Source organism: Clinocottus analis, unplaced genomic scaffold, assembly GCF_023055335.1.
Source record: "Clinocottus analis isolate CAN_PGR_092001 unplaced genomic scaffold, fCliAna1.0.p SCAF_7, whole genome shotgun sequence".
NCBI lineage: Eukaryota > Metazoa > Chordata > Actinopteri > Perciformes > Cottidae > Clinocottus > Clinocottus analis.
Window position 1 is genome coordinate 9,963,153 of NW_027176229.1, and position 21,885 is coordinate 9,985,037.

Below are 21,885 nucleotides of genomic sequence, written 5' to 3' on the forward strand. Positions count from 1 at the left end.
TCAATGAGGCTATATTGACTTTAATTTAAATGTCATTTCAACAAGGCCAGAAAAACACACATAACGCCCACCACCCTCTTTCCCTGCAGATGAATTAATTTACAGCTGCTGACTGAAATCTGGTAGCCCACTTAGCCTTTTGTTTGCCCATCATGCGTGTGTGTTCGTGTGTGTGCGTGTGTTTTCTGCTGTTGCTGTCAGCCAAATGGTGCTGTCAATAATGTTCAGCTATCCAATGCTTTTGTTATTTGGCAGGGTGATGTCCATTATGGCAACTCCAAAATACCATTGAGCTTTTCTTGCTGGCCAAACTTTAATCACTAAAAAAAAATGACTCTTTTGACAATGACAATAAAGTATTCAATTCAATTCAAAAATTCAATAACATTTTTTCATTTGATGCCTTTTTCACCACACAATACAAAAGGTTACTTAGAAGCATAAATGTGTCACACTTTGCCTTTTTCTTCTAACCCAATGTATTTAGTGTCGGCCTTTTGTTTGACAAAGCTCCCAAAGCTCAAGGATTCCAACACATTGACAAGCTCATCCTGAAAATCAGGTACTATAAATGTATTTTGCAGCTGTATGTAGAATTCTAAGGTTATGGCTTTGACTGTTCCACATGATTATTGTGACCTATTTCTGGCTGAGCTTTAATGGAATTTGTTGTGAGAGAACTTCAAAACTACTCATGCCCTTTTCACCTCTGATTCTCTTCATTCCCATGGAAAATTCTCTCACACTTCTCATCAAATATTGAGCTTTTATTGTAAATGTTAAAAACAATCAAATCGGCAAAAAGGAATACAATATTGCCATCACCTGACTGCTGTGTGGTATTGCATACTGTAGACTGTCACTGGTAGGACCTCAAGGATGGGTTATATTTTGTTGTGACGTGGCATTTTGAATATATGCTTCTATGAAACTTAAGTTATCACTCGTAACTCTATCTTAGTAATGTTAGTAAAAAAAAAAATTTTTAAAACATGTGCAGATGTGCAAAGTAAATCGAAGCAGGTGCACTTGATTGCTCTCACTTTTTGCATGTGAAAGTGAAAAAGTGGTGTGATACAAGTGGACTGGAGTTATTGTAGATGAAGTTATTGTTTGTGTCTGTTTTTGTCCGCCTAGGGGTCTCTGAGTGTCTTAACAAACAGATACATTATGAATGAACATTCAGCTTGACAGACAGCTGAAATAACATAAATGATATTGCCTATTTACCATCCACCTTCCTATACTCTAGCATTTGATTAGCTAGTGAGCGTACATGCTTGAGTGCATGGGCCTGTGTGTTTTATTTCTTTTGAATGCAAAAAGATAAAGCGCATCATGCATCCATATGTATGAAATGAACTATTTGAATAAAGCTTGACAGGACTTGACTCCAATGTTATTCAGTGGCTGACTTCCGTGGCAGACACGACTAAACTCAGGGAACCGTGATTTCTATGATGATGAACTACAATCCTTTAGAGACTGCTGAGTGGCTCTAAATACTGATCGTAGCCCCACTGAAGTGTTCAATTCCTGAGGCAAAAGCAGACAAAAGACATAATGGATTTATGGGTCCACTGCCAGGACCGCATGACGCCAAAGGCAAAGTGGGCCTCAGCATCTACCTGGCTGTCTGGCAGCAGATTCAGGTAATAACCTGATCCTGCAATGTTGTGCAGATAGATCAATGCACTATCTGGGCACGAGGGCTCAACATTCTGAGGCAGAAGTGGATTTGCTCTTGACCTTTTGTGAAGCAATATCCAAGCTTTTCTACAAAATGTTACAGACGTCAGATTCTGTGTCGCCATGCTCACTGTGTCATGGTGCAAGCTGTTCATATTTCTATGTATATTCACACATTTATGAATGCCTGTGCATTTACTCAGCGTGTGATATATCCTTTGACGTGAGAAAGGTACAGCCTTGTTAGATAGCGTGGTATTTTGCACAGAAAGGTTTCACTTTTAGCCTACAGGAATACAGACACGACAGCAGGACATATATAGTGTTAACGCAAGTATGTTAGGATTAGCACATTTATAAGTCGAACATCTCATTTCCAGGTTGTGATGCATGAGAAAGGATGTGCCCCGAGGTATCCATATTTGTCTCCATCTGAGTCAGTGAAGCATCCTTAACCCTGTAGTGGGCACACAAGGCAATTTGCAAACTTAATGTGCACACCAGAGAAAACCCAAGTACATATTTTTAGTGTGAGAGAGTCACAATTTTTAATGAAATAGCCTCTGCATGCTGTCTTCCAGGCCAATGTGAAAGCTTGTTTGACAAAGCTTTTAATTAGGCGATTTTCCGAGATCAGCAGAGGGAGCCACAACTCTTATCTCAGACTCCCTTTTCTTTGTGGAGACAAAGCGTGGCTGTCTGACAACCAAAAAGGCAGACTGCGGTATGACCACCCTCACTGTCTGAACCGGAGCCTGAACAGTCTGAGATGAGTGCCCACACCCACATATAGTACAAATATAAAAACATTCAGGAAGACAAGCGCTTTTCTCAAGGTGAAAGTATCATCTTTCCAAAACAACCTGAAAATCACGAACTCTTCGTGATTCTATTCCCTTCATACATCCATTAAAAGATATAATGTAAATATGCTTCTCTACTGCATGCGCCTACTTCTGAGTAAAGTGCAACATTTGTCGTCAGCACCAATTTGGTTGTGAACTGAAATGTTCTCATGTGAGTACAAAAGTAACAACCAGGGTTGATGCCACCCTGGTCAACAGATGAGATTTCTGACATTAAGTCCAAACAGTCAATCATTGTACTGTGTATCCTCCTGAAATACAATATGCATTTGTTGAAATGGAAAACCTTGTCTTGTTTCATGATTTGTTTTTTCGACAACCTGCTGTTAAATTCTAGGTATATATGTCAAAGAGTTGTTGTTTTTGGAAAAGGTTTTTTTTTTTACATTAGTTGTATTTAGGTGTGGTGATTTCATTTTGTGAAGCCACGAGTATAATCATACGGTCTAGAATGGGTTATGACTTTAAAGGTTCTCTATAGAAGTCAAACAGAAACATTTATGTTGAAAACTAACTGTACACATACAGTACAATACTAATAGTTTTAACAAGTGCTGCTGCTGAGATGTCCTGCTGTGCATTCAGCAACTTGTTTTTCATCAAAACATCTTATATCTGGGAGGTCTCAGAGGGCTTCAATGATGGGCCTCCTTTCGTCTGACATAGTGGATGCCCACAAGAGGAAGAGGGAGTTATAGGATTTATATACCAGTCCGTACAGCGCAAATATGTCAAATGAAAGAGGGGATGAAACTCAATATCTGAGAGGTAAAATGTAATAAAAAAATAATACAGCTTTGCTTTGATGTGCTACATTTTCCGAGGATCTGTGTCTCACCGTGCCCACAAGCCAACACACACACACACACACACACACACACACACACACACACACACACACACACACACACAAACACACACACACACACACGCATACTTTTGAAGCCATAGCTATGACATGAGTAATACATTATGAGTACCTAAGGGAGTATATATATAAAGAGCTCTATCACTTCAGTATTTTGTCTGCAGGGGCTTTGTGTATTAAAATCATGCCTGTAGTGCATCACTGGTGTACTTTTAAATCAATAAGCAAACCTTTGCAGTATTGCTATATCTTTGAGTGGTGAATCGTGTGAGGGAGTGGAGCCAAATTCAATTCAAGTAGAATTTCTCGAGTTATTAAATTGAGTGCTCCTTTCGGCCGGGGCTGGTCTTACAGACAGAGAAGGATAATTGAGCTCAGAAAATGAGGACAGGAGAGGAGATTGAATACAGTTTAGGGCCTTGTTTTGACACATGCGAGATTGTCCAGAACACGTACCACATTTAGAAAATGTGGAATTATGTGCAATTGTTACAGTTATAAGATAATGCAATGTTACAAAGTGTGCTGCTGTCACACACTAAACAGAAGCAACTGTGTCTGTGTATGCGTGTGGAGGGGGGTCAGAGGGGGGGGGGGGGGGGGGGGGTATTTGTGTGATAGGGATTGCAGCTCTGCAGATGCCTAAAGGAAGCCCCTGGTCTCGCCACCCTTTTTGCTGGGTAAAAACAGTCTGTCCTCTGTCAAGGTTTAGTGCAGCAAGGTATTTTTCTGCTTCTCCTCTTTCTCTCTATCTCCCCATCACCCCCCCCCCCCCTTCATACACACACACACACACACACACACACACCCACACAATTCTGCCTCGGCCTCTCTCCATAATGAAATTGCTCACTCTCCTCCTGTCTCCTCCTCCTCTCTCTACTGCTGTCCTGCGTGAGTTGACACTTGGCCAGATTCTTTGGTGCAGCAGACTAGCTGAGTCATAAAGGTTTCAGTGCGTCCTGATTTATGGACAGTGATGTGGATGTGGGTGAGGCAGCAGGAAAAGCTCTGGTGTCAGCTCGCTGATCACAAAGAGACTACAGGCCCATCAGGCCAGAGACAACCTGATGACTTGAGATTTTTTCACCTAGAATGTGGTTTAGCAAAGTCAAGAGAAATTGAATGAGGTTTATTGGCAGGTCATGTTAAAAAATGAGAAACCTAATACTGTTTGTTTTTTGTGTATTTTTCATTTCAAAGGTGGGTCTGGTGTATTTTGCTGAAAGAACCTTCAACAATCCAGACTTGCTGACTTTGCTGGTTTGCTGTCGCCCTCCTCTCAAGTGAATTTAGACTGATTTATCAATATGGATAGAACCGAGGGCTCTTTGGCTACCATCTATGTTCTTTTTCCATTAATTGACCTTCATTAGCATTCTGGTGAGAAAGGAATATTCTGAAAGAAATTCACGAGTAAATCTATTTATTCTTGCTTGTGCAAGTGAGCGCTTGGACATTGACTAAAACTTTCTGCTAATATGTTCATTTGTGACACTTCTTTACAAATGAAAAGCCTGTTTTGAGTTGACAAGGCTTCAAGGCTTTATTAGAGTTCAATGCAGCACATCATGGGTTTAAAGCACTAAGTGAGGGCTTGGAGTAAGGCATTTCAAACTGGGTATTGCACATACAGAGAGTCTGCAGGCATGTCTTGGTGAGTTTAAAGCACAGAGGTGTTAGGGTTGCAAACAAATCTCCTCAAAGCAGAATTTCTATCTCAGACACATATTACATACTATCTGATTTGTTTTTTTAATGTTACATTTCTTTGCTGATACAGTTTGCACACATGCTGTTGGTCACTCAAGTTGCACATGTTGTCTTCTATATTCAAGAGATTTTTGCTTTCAATTAGAGATATATCTTTGTACATATAGAGCACCAGGAAATACATCATCCAGCTATACTGCTAGCAGGCATTTTTAAAGCATTTACATTTTAACTTTATCATCTGTTGTTTTTCCACATTTCTCTTCGGCCTCCACATCTTCTTGTTTTTTAGTTTCCTCCTCTTCCTTCTCACCCACTTCATCACCCTCTTCTTCTTTCGGCACAGCATTCTTCTCTTCTTGAGGTGGGATCTCTTCTCCTCCATCCTCAACATCTTCTTCCCCATCTGCTGCCTCACCCTCTTCATTTCAAAGACCATGTGAGGGAAGATACAAGTTAGAATGAATTTACTACTACACATATGCACATATAAATTAAACACACTAACCTTCTCCATCTGCTTCTTCTTCTCCCTCATCTTGTTTTTCCTCCTCCTCTACTGCTGCCTCCTCTTTCTCATCCTCCCCCTCTTCTCCCTGACCTTCCTCTGCGTCCTCTTCCTCCTCCTCGGCTTCCTCCTCCTGCTCCTCCTGCTCTACCTCCTCTCTCTCCTCCCCCACATCTCCCTTGTCCCCCTCCTCCTCTTCCTCCTCCTCCTCCTGCTCTTCCTCCTCCTCTTTGTGAGAAGGGCTGGACTCAGCCTGCTGTGCTTGGCTTGCGGATATTGTTTCCTCTGTGGAGAGTGATGAAGTATAGAAGCGGGAGCTCATCAGGTACGGAGCTGCAGAGCTCAGCTGAGACTGCAGGGAGAACTGTGTTCTTCCATAGGATGGAGCAGCGTACATGGCGTGGGAGTAAACGTTGAAGGACCCTGGTCCAGCCACACTCAGACGGCTCTCCTCTCCCTCAAGGAGCTTCCTAACAAATTAGGCAAGATATGACGTAAAAAAAATGAGATGCAGAATTGTTGGTGCTGATGTATTCATTTGATTTACAAGAGAATTTAAAAACACTGTAAAGTGTAAAAGACATGTACCTGTAGGCCGCAATCTCGATATCCAAGGCCATCTTTACATTCAAGAGGTCCTGATAATCTTTCAAGTAGTGAGCCATGTCATTCTTGTTTGCTCTCAACTCATCCTCCAGTTGACTTATTGTATCCTGTAGAGAAAAGTGACATGTTAGTGGAACCTTATGCGTCTCTTAATCTTTAGGGTATTACTATGTGGTCTATAACTGGCCCCACTGGCATTACTGCAATCATTTTATGATGGAAATAATTCAAGGCTGTCCCTTTATTTCAGTTTTTTTCTGTTACTCACCTGCAGGGCAGAGATCTCAGCACTCTGTTTTTCCTCCACGTCCTGCAGTTGGTTTTCAAGAGCTTGATTCATCCCACGACCGGCATCAATCTCCAGACTCCTGGCTTTGAGAAGCCGGCGGTATTCTGATGCCTCGTCTTTGGCATTACGTGCGCTCTCTGTTTTGCGAGAAGTGCCAACTGTCATCACATTTACCTTGTTGCCGAACCATTCCTCAGCTGACTGACGGTTTTGATGTGCCAGCTTCTCATACTGAACACGGATGTCACGGAGAGCAGCGGATAGGTCAGGTTTGGCAACCTCCATCTCCACTGACACATCTGCGCTGTACTGTATTTGGGCCTGCAGCTCTGCAATCTCACTTTCACAAAGACGCTTTCGGAAGGCCAGCTCATCCAGCACGTTCCCAACTCGTTTCTCCAGCTCAGCCCTGCCCAGTGCAGCCTCATCTGCTTCCTTCCTGGCATCCATGAGCCTGCCCTCTGATTCCTCTCTGCCAAGGACTTCATCTTCATAGTGTTTTTGCATGTTACTAAAGGCATCCTCCATCTCATCCTTGTGGTTCTGAGCTGCTTGCTTCTCATTCTGGGCCTCTTCTACAGCAGCACGGAGCTGGCGGATCTCATGCTCATACAGGGCCCGAAGGTTGGATGGCTCAGTGTGCCTCTGCCTGAGCAGCAGAAGTTCAGTCTCCAACAACTTGTTCTGCTGTTCCAGTTCATGGACCCTCTCAATGAAGCTGATGAAACGGTCATTCAGGTCCTGCAGCTCAGCCTTCTCCTGGGTCCTGAGTACTTTGAACTCAGAGCTAACCTGGGCTGCTTGGTCAAGGCGAAGCTCGGTGACAGCTGCAGACACTGGAGCAGAAAGCACAGAGGAGTAGCTGGAAAAAGCTCGGCTCTGTGTTGGATAACTTCTGCGGGAAGATGCATAGGAAGTTATTGGGGCAGCGTGGCTGGAGTAGGCAGACCTAGATCCTATTCCCCCTCCAGCTGCATATCCTGCATTGCGCACAACTACTCTCCTCTTGTAAGTAGAAGGGAAGTAAGAGCCAATGCTGGTGGAAGTCATGACTTGAGAAACGGCCTGCCCTATGTCTGGGAATATAGCTGGGTTGACTGCACAGTGAATCTGCATTACACTGGCTTTTATAGAGCCAGTAATGACTGTGACGTAAGCTATTTTTTGCAGGCATGCTGACAGAAGGAAATGATAATGGTGCCAGCAAGTCAGTCTCAGCCAAGGGAGAGATATGGGGTGGGGTGACTGAGGATGAGTGTGGGGGATGGCGGAGGCGGGGATAAGTGGTGGAGCAACAAGGCACTGCAACAGAGAGGGTCACTGAGGACAAAACAGTAGACACTGTTACTCCTAAAAACTGCAGAAGTTGTCAAAATTTGCCTCAATAAATCCTGACAAAGACATAATGTATCTGCCATGAAACTTCTCTTAAAATACTGTCGGTTGGAAGAGAAGAAAAAAGCTTGCTTTGTTTTGCATCATCTGTTTGATGTGTTATAAAGGATATTATTAAACATATAATTATGATCTAAGTATCAAAATTAAATGTAAAAGTAAGTCATTACAAGCAAATCAGCTAAATACCAAACTTGGTAAATCCTGCCATTATATAAATACACCTAAATCTTAGACAACACATTTGTACTGGTTTATAAATTAAAAGTTTGCCCTCTCGTGGTTATCGTGATACCATACAGGTCACACGTCATGCTGACAATACTTGTAAATAGCAAAGTACACTGATACTGCCTGGTTATTCCTTTATTCAGCTCATACTGTTGAATAAATGTATAATATTTTTAAATGTCACAGGTTTCATTTATCAGCATGAACACGCGTATCTTTCCGAAAATGCTGCAGAAAAGGCAAATGGATATTTTTCCTTTATGAAGGCTGACGACTTCATCCCCTTTGTACTTTAATAGCCGTGACATTACGCATGACAGTGTCTTTTTTGGCGCTTCAATAAGTTAAGAGTATTTCCACACATTACTACAGGCTAATATCTGTACTGTTTAATATGTTGTAACTGTGTTTTCAGTGTTACCAAATGTACAGGTCTATATCGTGTTTTTTTTAATATTGCAATTAGCAATTTCAAAGCGTTTACCTTAGTGGTATATGTCATTTTAGTAGTTGGTACTGTGGTTTCACCCAATAACGTAACGTATGATTGGTCACATAAATACACCCCCATCGTATTGACCAATGAGGGACGACTTTACTAATTGGCGGGTGTCGCGCTGTGACGCAAACACTCGTAACGTTTACAATAACAAAGGATGGAGAATACATGAAGTTACAAACTTGCTTTGTGCTCGTTTGTGTCACATTTCCACAAGTGACAGCAGTGTTTTTAGATTTGTTTTAGTTGTAGTAGGTTAGTTAGCAGCGACGATACAACTGCAGTTGAAACGGGGATGAACGGTAAGTCGCTCAGCTTTGCGAGTGATGGACACCCGGTAAAACAATAACGTGAGCTAACGTTAGCTCGTGTAATGTGTCAGCTAATGTCAGCCATCTGACGGTAGCGGTTAGCAGTTGGATTTGCTTACGTTTGCCAGAGAGAGAGAGAGAGAGAGAGAGTTATATATAACTTACATACCACCTGGCTCGTGGAGTTTACCAATGAAGCTTTACAATGTGAACGTTACAGCTCCCACAGCAGAGCTAAGCTAAGCATGCTAAGGTTCAGCTGAATTAGTCGGTCTCAACACCTTCTCGATTAGAAATGGTGTCTAGGGATATCGGCCGACTCCAGCAGGTTGCATTGGTCTTCTCGTTGTCGAGTTGCGGTTTATTCAGTCAGACAAGCTGTCGCATATACACTGCACACTCGTTACTCAAAATGAATAAACGTTGTAGGGGCTGGGCTGGATTTGGTAAATAAAAGAGAGCAAGTCTTTGTGTGTGATTTTTTTTTTCTGGTCATGGCAACTAAATGTTTTTTTACGTAATATGTTTTGCTGAATTGTTGTCTTGCCTGCTTTTAACTTCTCTTTGTTTGGTTTCCGTACATTTCTTTAGAGCTAATTAACAGTTAAAAGCTGTGAAGCTAGAAGGTCTGCGTGCTACATATTACGATGGTAAGGCTTTAAATGAGTTCATCTTCAGTATCTGTTTCGTAGCAGTAGTTACAAACCCTCCTTCATCGGTTATATATCTGCCTCTTTTTTTGTATTCCACAGATTCGCATAGCAGCACTGAATGCTGCTTCGACAGCTGCGGATGAGTCTCAAGACCCCTTGAGAAGTAGCAAGAGTCGGACAAAAGAGGCTCAGGTGCTGACAATATGCAGATGAATCAGCAAGTCTAGGCCTATCCGCTGATGCAGACGTTTTTTTCTTTTCTTCTGGAGTTGTAAAGAAGTTCTCTAATGTTTTTTCTATTTCTGTCTGCAGGAAGCCGAAGCATTTGCTTTATATCACAAAGCTTTAGATCTGCAAAAACATGACAAGTTTGTGGAATCTGCCCAGGCATATCATGAGCTCCTCAAAACTCCACTGCTCAAAGAGGTAAAATATCACAGTCTATAGTCCTGGCAATGCCGTAATGTTCTCACAAAATCACTTTAACACACCCTGTTTTGTTGCTTTTTATTTTGGTGATGACTGAATTCTGCATGGTATCCAGGAATGGCAGGGCTTTCTGATTTTAAAATACTGTAATTTACCTTCATGATAGCATAATTCCCATTTAGCAGACAATTAGAACAATTAAATACTGATCAGTATTCATGGGTCAGCTACTTCTACCACATTTAGCAGTCCTTTGTTTTTTTACTTCCTCTGAACTTGTATATTCATTTCAGGAACTGATGCTAAAATAGTCTTTGCTTGTTAAGTTTCTTGTTTGGTTGGATATGCTAATTTGTTCTCAGTTTTGTACTATTGATATGCTTTCCTTTGTATTACTTTAGGTCTTAAAGTAAACATGTATTACACTGTGTTGATGCCAAATCTGATATATCCTCTAATAGTTCCCCTTGGGGATTAATAAAGTATCTATCTATCTATCTATCTATCTATCTATCTATCTATCTATCTATCTATCTATCTATCTATCTATCTTGTCTATCTGTCTATCTGTCTATCTATCTGTCTGTCTATCTGTCTATTTGTCTATTTGTCTATTTATTTATTTTAGGCCCTGCCCACTGATGATCAGAAAGTGGGTCTCAAGCATCCCGGACTGATGTTGAAATATTCTACTTTTAAAAACTTGGCTACTATGGCTGCATTGCGGGAAGATCTGGAGACTGCTATGGAATTTTATTTAGAGGTAAAACAAGTGCCAGTTTAATCATTGTTGGCTTTTTTACAGCTTTGTGCTCCTCAATGCTTTATTTTTACTTTGTAAATAAGTGAGTGTTCAAACCATATACTGTATCTGCTCTGTTCTTTTCTCAGGCAGTTATGTTGGATTCCACTGACGTGAACATGTGGTACAAAATTGGTCAGGTGGCCGTGAGACTGGTGCGCGTTCCTCTGGCTCGACATGCCTTTGAGGAGGGATTGCACTGTAACCCAGACCACTGGCCCTGCCTGGACAACCTCATCACTATTCTCTACACCCTCAGTGACTACACCTGTATGCAATCTATCATCATAAGCTCCTTGCTGTATGTCCTCTCTCATTACCAGTGCAAAACTTCAAGTATATAAAGAAAACTAACTATCATCTGTATACATTTTCCAGGCTGTTTATACTTTATTGCGAAAGCATTAGAGAGGGATCATTGTTACACTAAAGGCCTGGTGTTGAAGGAGAAAATATTTAAGGAGCAGCCCTGTCTGAAGAGGGACACAATGCAGATGTTCATAAAATGGTGAAGCCAGCTCACTTTTTTTTTTTAATTCTCCATTTCTTAAGAATATGCTCAAGCTGCAGCACTATGCTTTCACATCCCTGACAAACTTCTGTGCTGTGGGTCATTTGCAGTGATATGTCTATTCACTATGTGGAAGTGGAGATGGAAGAAAGCAAATCCATCTTGGAGGAGGCACTGGAGTTACGGAAGCGCAGACAGGCTCTCTCTCACTCTGAACCAAAACCTGACCTTGTCCTGGTTCAGCCCATCCGCTGCCTCTCGTGAGTTATTTTACATTTTGTTGTTACATTTGATCCTATGTTATTTGTCTTTCTTAGTATAGACCAATTAGTACTTTATAATAATAAAGTGTGCGTGTGTGTCATTGCTAAAAACAAGTTGAGCTAATATGAATCAACTCTTGTATTTTAGATGGAAGCAGGTGGGGGAAAGCCTTCTTGCAATGTACAGACATCAGACCACATGTGAGCCACCTCGTCCAAGTCTTGGCCGCAGAATTGATTTGTCAGAGTACCGTGACCCAAACTTTCTCCAGAACCTCCCCCAACCCAGCAGCCCTGTCGGTATGGGACAGACCACAGTGCTGAGCAGCAGCCCTAGCTCATCTCTGCCGCCAATGGCCCTCCCTGAGCCAGCAGTGCTGCCCCAACCCAGCACTCAACCTCAAATTACTCCAGCCCAGACCACTGTGGAGGTCACCACCTCCTCTCCCCCAATTGGTAAGTTCTTTATAAAGAGGAGTTTCTCTGTTATTATATGCACGTATGCCACTCTATAACTAATATTCTGTACGATTTTATGTATTTCATTTTTTTAACCTACTGTGTGTTCACAGTGACAGCAATAGAAGTTTCATTAACCGATAAAGTAAAGAAGGCTCCAAAAAGGAAACGAGTTGTAGAAGATAGTGGGGAGACAGCCAAGCGGCGCTCGGCACGTGTTCGAAACACAAAATGCAAGAAGGAGGAGAAGATTGATTTTCAGGAGCTGCTTTTTAAATACCTGCCTTCCAGGTATCTTTACATTAAGGCAAATATATAATGCATGAAAAAATAACTCTTTATAGTTTTGTTGGTTAAAAACTGTTTTTTGTTGTTTTTTTTAGGCTAAAGAAGTTTGATCCTGATAATGATGATGAGAGTTTGAGTAATCCGGACACTCAGTGCGATAGGAAAGAGGACATGCAGCCGCTACATGGGAGTTGCCTGCCTACTGACTCGGTTGAATACATGGAATCTGGTATGTGCATTGTGGATATGTATTTATAATGCACGGATGTGCCATATTGCTGTTTTGTCATATTAACAAATAGGGCTGGCAATATGGCCTAAATCTTCTATCATGATACAGGTAATTTTATATCTCAATGATGATATCACTAGATATCCCGATATAGCATTCCTTCTTGCAATATAATTAATAATTAACAATTTGCCTATTTTTAAAAATATTCTGTGTTAAATAAATCTTGACAACATTATTGTGTTTCAATTTTATAAAGAACTTAATTTAAAAAAAAAATTTAAACCCTTTTAACTAATACACCGTTACACTATATACACTGTGTGGGAATAGCATTTAACTGAGTGGTCAAACACAACCAGACATAACAGTTTAGGAATTTTAGCTTCTATGTGCTTGTTAAACACAATTTAGACAATAATTGTCAATCATATTATATCTGAATATATGATTTTCATCACAATATGTTCCCATTGAAAAACGATAAATCATCTTAATGAATTTTTGCCCAACCCTATAAACAAACTGTGCTTTCTCTTCTATAGAGCAACAGAATGTCCACAACTTCCTGCTCAATAATATGACCAATGGTGGTTTACTGGATGTGATGATGGGCTATCTGAAAGCCGTGGGTCAGAAGTTCACAGTGGAGTGGCCTCGGGGGCTGACTGCTGTGGTCCTGGAGGTCCATCAAACCTGGAGGAAGTACAGCTGTGGTCTTCCTAACCCTCTGCTTCGGGACTGCAGCAACCAACACATTCGGGTAAATGACAAGAAAACCAGTTAAATACTTACATTTAAATGTCATTTATATAAAGATTGTGTTAAACGGGTGAGACTCACTCTGGATACAGTTTTGGAATAGCTACATACTTCTTGAATTTGAACAAGGGTCATAACTATATACTATTTAAATTTTGTCATCAAAGTTTGATTTATATTTTGCCCTGACAAAAACTTCTGATGAATTCTATATCTGCTACATTTACAGGAAATGTTGGCAATGAGCTTGGCGTGCATGGAGTTGCAGTTGGAGCAATGGATACACAACAAAGGGAAGACTGGTAAGTACCTTAGCTAACCAATCATTTCTGATTGGATTTGGACAAAACATGGTTGTTTGATTACACTACTGGACTGCAGTATTTTAAAGATAAACAGTATTTAGCACCACTGACTAAGTTTTTAACAAAAAAAAAGTCATAAATCTGTTGTACATCTTTCCTCGTCTAGTGTCTCCAAGAAGAAGCAGCAGCATTTGTCCCAGCAGTGATGCAGCTGACTCTGAACTCCCTGGGCAGCACTTCCAAAGTGATTTGTTACTTCTGGCCTTGGGGTCATCCCAAAGAGACCTGTTTGAGATCGACTGGCTGGATGTCATGGTTCGCGTCTACTGGCTCAAAGCCCGATTCTTGGCCCTGCAGGTAAAGTCTATATTGTGTTGTTTTTTTTTGCTTAACTTTTGATTATACAAGCCCTTCCCTACTCGGCTCAGCCAGATGTGACTTTTTTTTTGGTCTTTTGTCAGGGAGACATGGAGTTGGCCCTGGAGAGCTATGATGTCTGTGTTGGTTTGTTGCAAAGCAAACCAAAGAGCTCTGAAGGAAAACATTACACCATCAGCCTGCCAAACCTTCGTGTAGATGCAGCCATCTCTGTGGAGGAGGTCCGTGTCCTTAACCCGTATTCCCAACATAATATTATGGTTTTAGAAATTAAATGCTTTCACGACTAATACAACTTGAAAATGTTGCCAGTCCATACTTGATAAATCTTTTTTTTTTTTTGCAAGAACCACGAAAAACTTCTAGCTGTTTTGACTGTGTTTTTTTTTTTTTTTGATTTGTCTCCATCCCCATGGACAGATCGACAAGAGGCTGAAGTCTCTGGAGCGTTGTCAGTCTTTGGAGGAGATCCAGCGCCTCTTTGAGTCTGCAGACTTTGACTCTGTTGTGCGCCTGCTGCAGCCCACTCTTAATTATGGCAATCGGAGTAAACCTCTGGAGTTCGTGAGCTCAGCACCAGAGAGGCCTGCTCAGCTGATGCTACTACAGGTTGGAAGTACTACAACAATATTGACTGAACCTATATGTATGTATATTAAATGTGTTACAGTTGACACTGAATTTTGTCTCTCTCTGGTCTAGAATGCACTATTGAAGCTGCAAGATTACCAGCAATGTTTTGAGTGCAGCGAGTTAGCTCTGAATGAAGCCCTGCAGCAGCTCAACTCTGCTCCAAACAACTCTCCCCCTAGTAAGGAGGAGTGGGTCAGTACTATTGGAAAGTTGCTGGATGGCACCGAAATCTGCTTCATCAAGCACACAGAGATCCTAAGCAATGTCTCCCACTTCTCTAGTATGGCTCGACTAGCAAACAATCTGATTCAGGTAAGAAGTGAGCCGAAGGAACTATTTAGTTTCCTAAAACATCTGTTAAAGTGACACTTAAAAAAGAAACTGATCTATCTATTGTGTGGCTGTTTTTGTGTTTTTTAGCTGATCGATCTGAGCATGAACGTCTCTGACGAGCCGAAGGAGCCTTATTTCTTCTCAGTTCTGCCTTGGATCCTTTTGTATCGCATTATTAAACATGAGGAGGCTGCTTTTAACTGTATGCTACGACAGCATATATCTGTAGGGGATGATGAAGGTTTGTTGACTTCTTGCTTTCATGCCTCTGGGTTCCCCTTGGTGTTTATGCCATGGTAGTTGTCACACCGAATGACCCTTTCGAGTGTTTTTCAGAAGCCTCAGACACTCCAATGCTGCCCTCGTCCCTGATGCTTCTGAATACAGCCCATGAGTATCTTGGCCGGCGCTCCTTGTGCTGCAACTCAGACGGTGCACTCCTCAAGTTCTATGTAAGTCTGTTTGAAGACTTTTCTCTGCCTGTACTGTATTCTGACCAAAGCTGCATGTGAAAGCACATCTTGCATATTTGCTTTCTTAATTTAAATATTGTATTGATTATCCATTTATGCTTTTAACTGTTTACAAAAATCATATGTAGACCTGACCTATTTATTTGTGTAAGAAACTAAATGCATTTGTGGTAAAAATTGAACAGTTTGACAGCTTTACTTTTATGTTTGTTATAGGTTCAAGTTTTGAAAAAAGAGGTCACAGCCTCTTCCATCAATGACTCTCATCCCTATAAAGAGGAGTTGGAGATGGCCTTGGAACAGTGCTTTTTCTGTCTCTACGCCTACCCCAGTAAGAAGAGCAAGGCCCGCTACCTTGAGGACCACTCATCTCCACAGGTCACTAACTCTGTCTCTCTGGTCATGCCTTTGAATTAATATATTGTAATGAGGATGGTGGCACAGTTCATCAAATAGTAATCACTATCAGGAATTTGGCTTCCCACAATTAAATGAACATGATTGACTGTGATACTTACATCTAATAATGCGTCCTACGCTCAGAAAGCCCTGCAGCATATTAAATCAAGCACTTTCTTAACTGATAGCCAGCAGGGTGCAATCAAGATGGTTCAGTTATCATGCCACGTACAGCCTCAGCAAAACTAACATGAAAGTGAGCCTGCAGTCCAGAGTAGAAGAGTAATGTACTGTATATTAATTTTTAGCCTTCTTTTTAGTCCTCTTTTGTTGCAAAGATTTGTACATTAGTAGGAATGTAGCAAAACACAGAAGTGAGCGCAGTGCTCTGTTAATTTAACTGTGAAAGTGCAATCAAATCATTTTATCACTAAAATCAATATATCAAATATAATCGTGATTAGCATTTTGGCCATAATTGTGCACCCCTAGTTATTAGTTTTATGAACTTGAAGCGACTGCTGCTCGGAAATTAATTCATTTAGTTGCATACTGCAAAAGTTAATCTCAGCCATGCTTGCTCCTTTTTATTTTAACCAATATACATTTTGTAATCTAAATTGCAAAAAAAAAACTCCAATGCAGCCAAGCTTTTATTTTAATTCACTGAGTGAAAAATGTTAACGTATTTCAGATCAACAACATACAAGCACAATCGGTTCTGCAGCACTTATCCACTTCTGTCACCACCTCTTCAAGCTGTTTTCAAGAAACCCTTAATGCAAAGATGTTTAGCTAATCTAGCATCTGTATAGCTAGATTTGATCTAATTTTAAAAGATGTCAAACTCTGAGTCAATATCACATGACAATGTGATGAAGCGCTTGTATTTTTGTAGTGCATGTGTCCAGCCACCAGGTGGGTGTCATTTCCACAGTTGTGTATCAGTGCATAGAGATGACTGTATTCTGACTTTAATCATGAAAACACAGTACAAGCCGGGAGATCTTGATCCCACAACTTTTCTCTGGTGCTGTGTATTATACAATGGACTGTGACACCCATGTTTCCTGTGGATTCATTCTTTGTTTTGCAGGTTGAGCTACTGTGGTGTGATGCCCTCTTCATGTTCCAGTATTTCAAACCGAAGTCACTGCCTGAGTTTGACAGCTACAAGACCAGCACGGTGTCTGCAGAATTGGCCAATCTGCTGAGGAGGTTTGCTGGCATCGCCCCCACAAGTGACACCCCCATTCTCACCATGGACGAAGTGGCTGCCTACATTGAGGGCATGACAGAAAAGGTCAGTTGGTGGGCCCTCACTGAATGTGAGAAAGAACAGTGACTCAGAAATCCTAACAAGTTTTAAAACTTGCTCTTGATTTGTCACTCTTAACTTTCTTGTAAATCTGGATTTATTAAAGCGTTATTGAATTTTGATCTCTTTAAGGCCCCGTGTCTTCCTGAGGGCAGTGCTCCCGCCCCTCCGATCATTAATGAGATCTACTACCTGCTGGCTGATTACCATTTCAAGAACAAGGAGCAGTCCAAAGCCATCAAGTTCTATATGCATGACATATGTGTGTGTCCCAACAGGTAGCTAATTTCCCTTCACTGTCAATGTTTGTGCACATTACAAACCATCTGCTTATATTACAAATGTTAGCAAATGAATGTTAAATAAAAGTTTGTCATCTTGCATTTCACCATAATACATCAAGTGCAATGACTTCACTAGAAACATGTATTTTTCCTCAGGTTTGACTCCTGGGCAGGTATGGCTTTAGCCAGGGCCAGTCGTATTCAGGAAAAGCTTAACTCCAATGAACTGAAAAGCGACGTTCCGATATGGAAACACTCCCAGGCAGTGCTCAACTGCTTTAAGAGGGCCCTGGTAATAGACAGCTCCAACCTGTCTCTGTGGATCGAGTACGGCACCATTTCATATGCGCTGCACACATTTGCTTCAAGGCAGCTTAAGCAGTGGCGCAAAGAGCTCCCCCCAGAGGTGGTTAAACAGGTAAGAGACACGTTAACAAAGTTATCTTGTGATATGTATTCCCTGTCAGTTTGTGTTAAATCCCCTTTTCAGTTTTTCCACATGTGCGCTAAACAGATGTCTCATCCATCCTGTCACTCTTGCTCGTTCCACACATGAATTTGTTGTGGAGTAAATGGATCCTTTGCCTTGAGCTAAATTACTCATGAAGGCTCCACTGTGTGTTGTTTCAGATGGAAGAAAGAAGAGACTCCATGTTGGCGACAGCGTTTCAGTGTTTCCAGGGAGCTTCCCGTTGTGAGGGTGACAGTGACGAAGAAGAGTGGCTCATTCACTACATGCTCGGGAAGATAGCAGAGAAACGCAAACAACCTCCTGTGGAATATCTGCAGCTTTACAAAAAGGTAAACAATTTCAGGTTACAGGTTTAATAATAATGAAGAACTCACAACTCTCCCATGGCAGCGACTGAGCCTACAACTCGCAACTAACAGTGCAAACAGCCACAACAGTGCATACCTGATGGGGAAGCAAAAGTTGGGTGTTGTGCTTCCATGGTAATTTTTTCAGCTGTAACTGCCATATAACGGCAGTGCGGCGATTCGGCCGTATGCTCGATATGATTGACTATGTTTGTTGCTCTATTAAGGCTCTGGCTGTAAAATCTTTCAAAGGATATTTCATTTGCTTTCATTTGATTATTCTCACCATCCTGATTACTGATTTTATAATTACTAGGGATACTGCTTTATCACAGGACACTTATAGAAAGATAGGTTTCTTTATGCTTCAAAGGTTATTTCCGTTAAACACCGAAATACACTCTAAAATGTGACCAAAATACAGTGTCTGATTTCCAAATTAATCAATTTCCTTGAGGTTGAAGTTTTGCAGTAACAACCTGGACGTGTTTTTCCCTGTTGAGAAACATACTACAATTTAATGGGCAATAATTTATTAATTTATTTAGGTAAGTTGCTTTGGATGATGATAAAAACCAGGGAAATAATGACTGTAGTTAAAAGAACTGGAATAATCTTTTGGTTAATTGCAGACATTTTTCTTGCTCTCCCAGGAGTTGTTTCATAACCCGCCTACAGAAACAAAGATCGCTGAGCTTCCGCCCTCGCAAGATGTTTTTTTTCCGAGAGAGAACAATGTATGGAGTTAGTCATCGCTCTGTTGTTCTGATTAGATCCTTAGAGGCAGATGAACCTGTATGATTAATGTCATGGAGGTCAGCAGAGAATGAGTGGGGCAGTTTGAACACGTGAATGACTGTCTTCTACTTCTTAGTGCACTCCTTACTGCCATTTGACCTGTTAATTTGTATTGCCAGGTGATTGGATTGGGTTGGGTTGGTAACACTCTCTCCTCTTTATATTTATAGGCTGCCCACTATCTGCATGAGGAAGCTGCTAGGTACCCCCGAAAAATACATTACCATAATCCTCCTGACCTGGCCATGGAGGCCCTTGAGGTAAACTACATGTTGCCTGTATAGCTTCTCATTGTGTCACATTGATTATGTTAGGTTTGATAACTGTATGAAAGCATTCACATTTAAAGACATTGTGCACAAGTCATTTTTTTCCCAACTTCTTTCTTCTAGTTGCATTTCCGTCTCAGCGCCACCACTCTAAAACTGTTAGAGGGGGATGTACCTGATCAGGAACACGAGCTCTTTTTTAATTTGCTGGTTGAAGCCGCTACTGGGCCATTTGCTAGGGGGGAAGAGAAGAGCATGCCGAGCATGCCTCGGTCCCTTGAAAAGTAAGTTACAGAGAACTATAATCCAGCAGGAATTACAAAAAAAACATTCAGTCTCACGCCTGAACATTAATTCTCAACGCTGTTTTTGTTAATTGCAGGGAGAAACCCCCTTCCATGATGGATGAAGACTTTAATTGCTCGTCAGTTTGCATAGGAAACGTCCTTAGCTCCTCCCACATGTCAGCTGCCACCCCAGGTCTGACATCCCCGCCTTATGTGGCCACGCCGTTTGACCATGATTACGCCAAACGCAAAACACTCCGACGGCAGCAGTGGCAGCAGCAGCGGAATGAGGAGCAGCAGGCTGATGGTACAGTCCCAGTCCTAGACACTGTCTCTGGGGTTGGGCTCTTTACCCTTTCTGCACTGAGACAGGAAGCCCACTGGGGAGTGCTCAGATTGCTAATCACCATGCTTAATGGCTTTGGTTTCAGTTTCAATGATCCCCATGCACTGGGTGATTGGGATGTGGTAAAATGGGCAATATGGCTTCTGATTATTTGACTAATTTGCTATGCCTGAAGAAGCGTGTGTGTGTGTGTGTGTGTGTGTGTGTGTGTGTGTGTGTGTGTGTGTGTGTGTGTGTGTGTGTGTGTGTGTGTGTGTGTGTGTGTGTGTGTGTGTGTGTGTGTGTGTGTGTGTTTTCTTGCAAATCATATTGACTCCTAATGTTATAATTGTTGCCTTTTTGTAACTTCATTAAGCCTATACCATCGTGGAGACATCCCAGCAAATTCTTAACAATCCTGATTGTTGCTTCACTGTATGTTGGTTAAATGGAGTGGTTTGCATTTTCCAGAGATTCCTGATTCTAATCCAGAGCACTACTAACAGGAACCAAGTCCTGAATAAACTGATTTTATATATCTATCAGCAAGCCTTATTATTAGAAACTGTATTTAATCAGGTAAATTATTGACGTTAAAATCTGTTTTGCAAGAAGCCTTTGAGTACAGCAAAACAAATTAAGAGAGATGAGACTCACAACAAACCAGCAAGCCAACCACACACAAGCACATATATTATACAAATTGCATCAGCAAAAACTACAGACTTCGACATGGTAGATATAAAGGAAAGCTTTTAGTGTTATACAATCCTCATAGATTTGTACTTTTCTGAATGTGAAAATAGAAAATTACTGTTTTTGAAAAATAGACTTAATAGTGGCATGAATGATGTGTTGGATGTACATTGTGTGTGTACGTGTGTGTGTGTGTGTACACTCTTGTACTTGCAGTGTTAAAATGGTAATTGTCTTTGTTCGACAATCAGTTTGAGAGTTACAGTAGTATTTTCCATCTCAGAATTTACAGAAAACAGTCATATACTTACATATTGAATTAAAGCAGCCTGGATTTAGGCTTCAGGAATCCAAGTTAAGATTCTGTATTACTTGCTACTCTGTGCAGAGTATTGTGAAACAAAAGCCTAAATGCTGTTTGGAGAAAACACTTTTTTCCCATTTGACAAAAACGTGACATCTGTTCACCTTCCCCATGTGTCATGTTTAGCTTGAATGTGCAAATAACGCAGCCATATTGCCCATGTTGCCAGTTTTGTCACCCTTTCCAGATTCCTTCCTACCTACCTACCTACCTGCCTGCTACCTCTTTGCCTGCTTGCTTTTACCACCTGCTTTGCCATTTTATATGCATGTAGTTCTAATGGGGTGAATGTCTCCACGACTGGACAAAGTCAGTCCTTTATCACACTTCACTTTATTGTCTGGTGTATCATGTGGTTACATCCTATTTAAGTTTGGTGTGGGTTCAATTTGACAAAAAGTCAAACTTTTTCAATATTTCAAAATCTAGTGACTCATATATGTTGCTGTGTTTCACTAATTGGATATAATTTCCAATGATGGCCAATTAGTGTAAAAAAATGTCAAGCCAAGAAGAATGTTGCTAGCCTGTTATTTGCAGGTGAAAATCCTCCTCCATGCACATGTTTGCTTGTATGGGTCCAATTGTTCTGGCTTGAGTCCTGCTTAAAGGACGGCAAGGTGACAATAGTGTGGGACCTGATTCAGACAATCTTTTATCTAATAATTATCTATAAAAATGCTCCTTTTTATGATCTGTTCCTCATTTACACAATTTGAAGTATTTTCCCTGGGTGCCCAATAGTCTTTTGGGCAAAACTACGGTGTGCTATGAGTGTCTTTCCTGCTCTGCTAATTAGGCAGCTCTGGGTTGTATCCACGGATGATATC

The 21,885-nt window shown here is 41.2% G+C and overlaps 2 protein-coding genes across 12 annotated transcripts in view; one reads left to right on the forward strand and one right to left on the reverse strand.

Annotated features, from left to right (window-relative positions):
• Nucleotides 1-4,844: 4,844 nt before the first annotated feature.
• On the reverse strand, nt 4,845-9,413 carry LOC137779293 (neurofilament light polypeptide-like). The gene is made up of 5 exons (XM_068566929.1): nt 9,145-9,413; nt 6,519-7,859; nt 6,233-6,357; nt 5,645-6,114; nt 4,845-5,557 (listed from the first exon to the last, which is right to left on the reverse strand). The coding sequence occupies exons 2-5, from the start codon at nt 7,653-7,655 to the stop codon at nt 5,358-5,360; spliced, it is 1,932 nt and encodes a 643-aa protein (XP_068423030.1). The 5' UTR covers nt 7,656-7,859; nt 9,145-9,413; the 3' UTR covers nt 4,845-5,357.
• cabin1 (calcineurin binding protein 1) overlaps nt 8,795-21,885 on the forward strand; it is a 35,068-nt gene continuing 21,977 nt past the window's right edge. For 8 of the 11 annotated variants that reach the window (XM_068566917.1, XM_068566919.1, XM_068566918.1 and 5 more), the window contains exons 1-27: nt 8,795-8,966; nt 9,567-9,625; nt 9,728-9,820; nt 9,941-10,054; nt 10,686-10,820; nt 10,949-11,129; nt 11,238-11,367; nt 11,481-11,630; nt 11,782-12,089; nt 12,206-12,383; nt 12,476-12,609; nt 13,158-13,375; nt 13,604-13,676; nt 13,846-14,036; nt 14,141-14,278; nt 14,478-14,666; nt 14,760-15,002; nt 15,111-15,264; nt 15,360-15,475; nt 15,713-15,874; nt 16,992-17,198; nt 17,346-17,491; nt 17,654-17,915; nt 18,128-18,298; nt 19,285-19,374; nt 19,507-19,667; nt 19,766-19,977. In XM_068566917.1, the coding sequence (XP_068423018.1) occupies nt 9,623-9,625; nt 9,728-9,820; nt 9,941-10,054; nt 10,686-10,820; nt 10,949-11,129; nt 11,238-11,367; nt 11,481-11,630; nt 11,782-12,089; nt 12,206-12,383; nt 12,476-12,609; nt 13,158-13,375; nt 13,604-13,676; nt 13,846-14,036; nt 14,141-14,278; nt 14,478-14,666; nt 14,760-15,002; nt 15,111-15,264; nt 15,360-15,475; nt 15,713-15,874; nt 16,992-17,198; nt 17,346-17,491; nt 17,654-17,915; nt 18,128-18,298; nt 19,285-19,374; nt 19,507-19,667; nt 19,766-19,977 (4,159 nt within the window). In that variant the 5' untranslated portion in view covers nt 8,795-8,966; nt 9,567-9,622. The remainder of the gene's footprint in view (nt 8,967-9,566; nt 9,626-9,727; nt 9,821-9,940; nt 10,055-10,685; nt 10,821-10,948; nt 11,130-11,237; nt 11,368-11,480; nt 11,631-11,781; nt 12,090-12,205; nt 12,384-12,475; nt 12,610-13,157; nt 13,376-13,603; nt 13,677-13,845; nt 14,037-14,140; nt 14,279-14,477; nt 14,667-14,759; nt 15,003-15,110; nt 15,265-15,359; nt 15,476-15,712; nt 15,875-16,991; nt 17,199-17,345; nt 17,492-17,653; nt 17,916-18,127; nt 18,299-19,284; nt 19,375-19,506; nt 19,668-19,765; nt 19,978-21,885) is intronic. The other 3 variants (XM_068566924.1, XM_068566926.1, XM_068566927.1) reach the window with 1 other exon arrangement.

What these genes read in the sequence shown, in the direction of transcription:
- LOC137779293 (XM_068566929.1), bottom strand. Translation starts at nt 7,655, where the DNA reads ATGCAGATTCACTGTGCAGTCAACCCAGCTATATTCCCAGACATAGGG. An exon ending in CTGAGATCTCTGCCCTGCAG is followed by an intron (nt 6,358 to 6,518) that starts GTGAGTAACAGA and finishes TTTTCTCTACAG; the next exon opens with GATACAATAAGTCAACTGGA. An exon ending in ATCGAGATTGCGGCCTACAG is followed by an intron (nt 6,115 to 6,232) that starts GTACATGTCTTT and finishes CTAATTTGTTAG; the next exon opens with GAAGCTCCTTGAGGGAGAGG.